Source organism: Monopterus albus, unplaced genomic scaffold (genome assembly GCF_001952655.1).
Source record: "Monopterus albus unplaced genomic scaffold, M_albus_1.0 scaffold196.1, whole genome shotgun sequence".
Lineage (NCBI taxonomy): Eukaryota > Metazoa > Chordata > Actinopteri > Synbranchiformes > Synbranchidae > Monopterus > Monopterus albus.
Window position 1 is genome coordinate 953,758 of NW_018128076.1, and position 4,698 is coordinate 958,455.

General features: G+C 39.8%; 1 protein-coding gene across 1 annotated transcript in view; it reads left to right on the forward strand.

Annotated features, from left to right (window-relative positions):
- sypl2a (synaptophysin-like 2a) overlaps positions 1–4,698 on the forward strand; it is a 58,173-nt gene that overhangs the window by 26,476 nt on the left and 26,999 nt on the right. Inside the window, exon 4 of the mRNA XM_020617885.1 lies at positions 3,093–3,297. Coding sequence (XP_020473541.1) covers positions 3,093–3,297 — 205 coding nt within the window. The remainder of the gene's footprint in view (positions 1–3,092; positions 3,298–4,698) is intronic.

Genomic DNA, 4,698 nt, shown 5'->3' on the forward strand with positions numbered 1-4,698 from the left:
CAAAACATTAATGACTTGGAGAGGATCTGCAAAGAGGAGTGGGTCAAAATCCCCCCGAGATGTGTGCAAACCGTGTAGCCAACTACAAGAAACGTCTGACCTCTGTGATTGCCAACAAAGGTTTTGCCACCAAGTACTAAAGCACGTTTTGCAAAGGGATCAAATACTTATTTCATTCATGAAAATGCAAATTACTTTATAACTTTTTTTGTAATGCGTTTTTCTGGATTTTTTTGTTATTGTTGTCTCTCACTGTTCACATAAACCTACCACTGAAATTGTAGACTGATCATTTCTTTGTTAGTTGGCAAACTTACAAAATCAGCTGGGGTTCAAATTATTTTTTTCCCTGACTGTATGCATCTGGTGCTGGCCCAGGCCGTCTGTCAAATTTTAAAAGTCAATGTGGCCCCTGAGCCAAAACGTTTGCCCACCCCTGATTTAGGTGGTCGGGGGCAGACACAGTCTCTTACAGGTACTGGGAGTTTTGGGTAGTGTGTAAGACCCTGCATCCTGAACTCAACTCTGGGTTGTCATAATTTAGGTTATAAAATAAACTCATCCATATTTCTAGATATGAGTGCCGCATCATTCAAAGTGGGATGGGTGCTCTGCTAATCAGACCAGGTTTTCCCCAAAATGTTTTCCAGTTATCTATGAAGCCCACATGGTTTTTTCCACAGAAACGCCACCCTGTGGTGTGTTAGTTTGGAGTAGTGGCATTTGAGTTGCAGGCTTCTCTAAACATGCATGTATATTTCCTCCGCGTTTACTACTGCGTTTTAAAGAGCCAGAATAGGGATGGTCTTTGTCACCCCAGTCATCACTAGAGCTATCACTTTCAGACACAACCTGCACTGCCCTGTGACAACCATGCTTTTTATTCCCTGTAGCAGAAGCAGTACAAACACTGGAAGGCTGAGTTTTCACCAAAAGGATTACCCTCCTTCAGCAAATTCTTCACGCTGTCTGAGCCAACTGCACTCCTTTGACTGGAAGTGCCTGGCTCCTCACTGCACGGGGCAGTCTGTGCCCCAGATCCTGCAATTACGCCATCTAAATACTGCTGGGCGCTAGTCCAGTCTTCCTCCTTACCGGGAAAACAGACCGTCTTTAAAATACCTCCTTTGATCACAACTAATGATGAACCACTTTGTTCAGTATCAGCAAAAGCACGTAATGGCATTTGGTGGTGAGCATTATTTTGAAAATCTGTCTCCTCTCTGTCTTCCTCTGCAGCTTGTGTGTGAGGAGGAGGGGCAGAGGGTGCGCGTCCCCGCGTGTCACGTGAGGGAATGTCAGAGACGTACGCTGTTTCAGCAGTCAATGTGGCTCTCTGGATTTTTTTCAAACTCGCCCAAAAAACAGACACAGTTCTTCTCTCTAGTTGTCCTTAACCAGATGTACCCTGTAGAAACTCATAAGCATGCCTAAGCATTTAACAGTCTAACCAGACATCCTATCTCCACTAAACATTTCTAATACATAAAGTATCTATCCAATTTCTATCTGACTAAAAATACCTAACACTCTCAACTAAGCTACTAGCTAGCTAGCTTTTAAGCTAGCTGACCTAAAGTAGCAAATTAAATTTGGCATTAGGAAGAACTTCTGTTACACAGGTGCTTAAGTAGTGCAGGTGTATGTTGTCACTCAAAAAAATGACCTGTTGTTCAGATAAACCTAGAAAATTGTGAGCTTAATCTGTAAACAATCTGGTAGCAAGCACAAGACAGTACAGGAAACAGGAAGTGAATACGATTACCACAGGAACCCGCATGCTGAAAATAAAAGCTTTGATTAGTAACTTTAAGTTCTGTCTGGACATAAATCCTTTGATTGTTGCTTTGTTTGTTCATGGTAGAATGCAGTTAATAATTAAACATCTAAAAACCTGGTTATTGTTGTTCACAAACAGAATCAATCTGAGCACTAATTCTCAGCCTTCTTCTTTTATAACAAAGACAATTGTCATTTAGTTTGATGTTGAAAGTTCAGGCACATACAGTACAATAATTTATTTGTCCAGCTACATTGCAGAATCATTGAATGTGAATATACTTGCTTGATGACAGAGCAGGGTCAGTTTGGGTTTTATCTACATAACTATGGTGGTAGTTATTGTTTTGTATAATATGGCCTGATGGGAGTTCATGGAATGCGCACCCCAGCTTGTGACTTTCTTGTACATACACTTGAATCACAGAGATGATCATCCGTTAATCTGCGATGTTGAGAGAGTGCTGAATGTTTGAACCCTGCAGTGTTTTTTTTTTTTTTTTTTTTTTTTTTTTTTTTTTTTTATATAAGACTCACCAAAATTCTGAAGGTATTTCCCAAAACACCATAGATTCTTCCAACAATGCAGAATCAAAAATAGTCCAGTCCAGGAAAAATAACATTTTTGTCTACATTAGTCAGTCTGTCAAGTACTATTGTATGGTCAACTGTGTCAAAGGCAGCGCCGAGATCTAATTAAACTGGAACTACAGCAGTGTCATTCAGAACCAATTACTATGTGATGTATATCTCTTCACAGTAAAGTAGTCAAAGGTGTATAAAAGGTTTACCAGAACCATCTCTACCTGAGTTTTCACAACTCTTTACATTACACATAGCCTCCCCTAGGGCTTAGTACACATGTTCCAAAGGAGTCCTTCATCTGAACAATATTTCAAATCTGAACAGTATTACTCCTTACTGATTAATATCAGTTAAACAATTAAACAAAGGGCTTTTCTTACCTAAACATAGATTGTGGCATTCTGATATCTGGAACAGGGTCTTCTGTTTATCAAGTTAATAATTTTATGAAATGATTAAAAAAAAAAAGTCAAATTCCAAATCCTGTGAAAAATTTCTTTATGATGGAGCTGAGCTATAGTAATGCAAATCAGTTGAGGATTCTGTTTAATTTTGCACAGTCTTAGTCAAATCTAAAAAGTCTCACCTAATTTTTTTTTATATTTTTTTTTTCTTGCATAGTAACGCAGGTGAGAAATTGCTTTTTCTGAAATGACAGAGTAGCTCAATTAAAAAAAGTCATCAGAGCAACTGTTGAAAATGCCTTCCCTCTCTGTACCTCCCTTCAGGTTGTCAAAGCACCCCTATATGGTACCAGCATGTAACAGCAGCAGCAGTACATTCAATACGACCTACCTGCAGGGCGACTTCTCCTCCTCCGCAGAGTTCTTTGTGTGTGTCGGTGTGTTTGGGTTCCTTTATTGCACCGCCACACTGATCCTCTACCTGGGCTACCAGAATGTCTACCGCCAGACAAGCCGTGGCCCTGTCATAGTGAGTGCACATCCTTTTACATCCTTCTTGCATTCATCCTTTTTTTTTTTTTTTTTTTTTAAACCACTAACCCTCTTCACAACCTGGGTATGAGAGGAGTTAGGGTTATTTTTTCTATTTTGGGTAGTTGGTTTGGAATATTTTTTTTTTTCCTCCTCTCATGACAGGCATTCAGACAGAAATCAGCATCAAAACATACTTAAGAGTACTAAATGTGAAAGTACTCATTATGCAGAATGGCACATTTAACATTTCTGTATATCATATTATTGTATTATAATTACTGATGCATTATTGTGGACATCACATTTAATGTTGCAGCTGGTAAAGTGGGAGCTATTTTTAACTGGCTTATATGCATTTAATTGAATTACTGCTGGGTCGCTTGTGAATTTCCCACAATAGATCAGTAAAGTCTTATAACCATACTGTATTTTTTTGTATTAACTTGATTCTGAAAAGCAACAAGTAACTAAGGTTATAAAATAATTGTAGTGGCGTAACAGATGCAATATTTGCCTCTAAAATGTACTGAACTTAAAGTATGAAGTAACAGAAAATGAAAATACTCCAAGTACGGATACCTCAAAATTGTACTTTAGTTACAGTACTTGAGTAAATGTTCTTAGTTATTTTCCATCACTGGGTATTGGCACCAATCCGGGCATATTTCACAGGATCAGTATTGGCCAGAATAAAGCCAATCCAATTCCCAATCTTATAGTCCTGTTTTTCATCCAACCAATAAGCTGCAATGTTAATCATTTCAGCTATCTACACTGCCTGTGTGTCAGGTTGCATATCACTAGCACTCTATGGGCGTAGCTGCCACCTGAAGTCTGTTTCTAGTTTCAGGTCTACTTGAGCTGAAAAAATCAACTTGACTAGATTTCTAGGTCGAAGACGTGTCACCTCTCTTCCAAGAAGCTTCTTCAGTTCTGACTGACTGGTGTTGAGCCGGAGATATTTATCCCCCTTGGTGGTGTTTCAGTCCTTTGAAGGCCAACAATGTCCCTTAACGACTGAGTCGTTATAGCCCAGTATCGGTGAGAGTCATTACCTGGCCTTGAATCCTCCCCTGTGGACCGGCACCTATTGTCCTGGTGGGCATGTTTGGGCAGGGATCTCAAAACAGGATTGTAGATCGATGGCAAGTTGTGTCTTAGTCCGCCACCCCTATTTAGTGAGGGGTGTTCTATTTTTTTACAAAAATAGCTTCCTTAACTCCTCTCTCAAACCAGCGATGTTCTCTGGAGAGGATCTGGACTTCACTGTCCTCAAAAGAATGTCCTTTGTCGTTCAGGTGGAGGTGGACTGCTGACTCTGGTCCACTGGAGTTGGCCCTCCTGTGTTGGGCCATGCATTTGTGAAGTGGCTGCTTAGTTTCACCAATGTACAAGT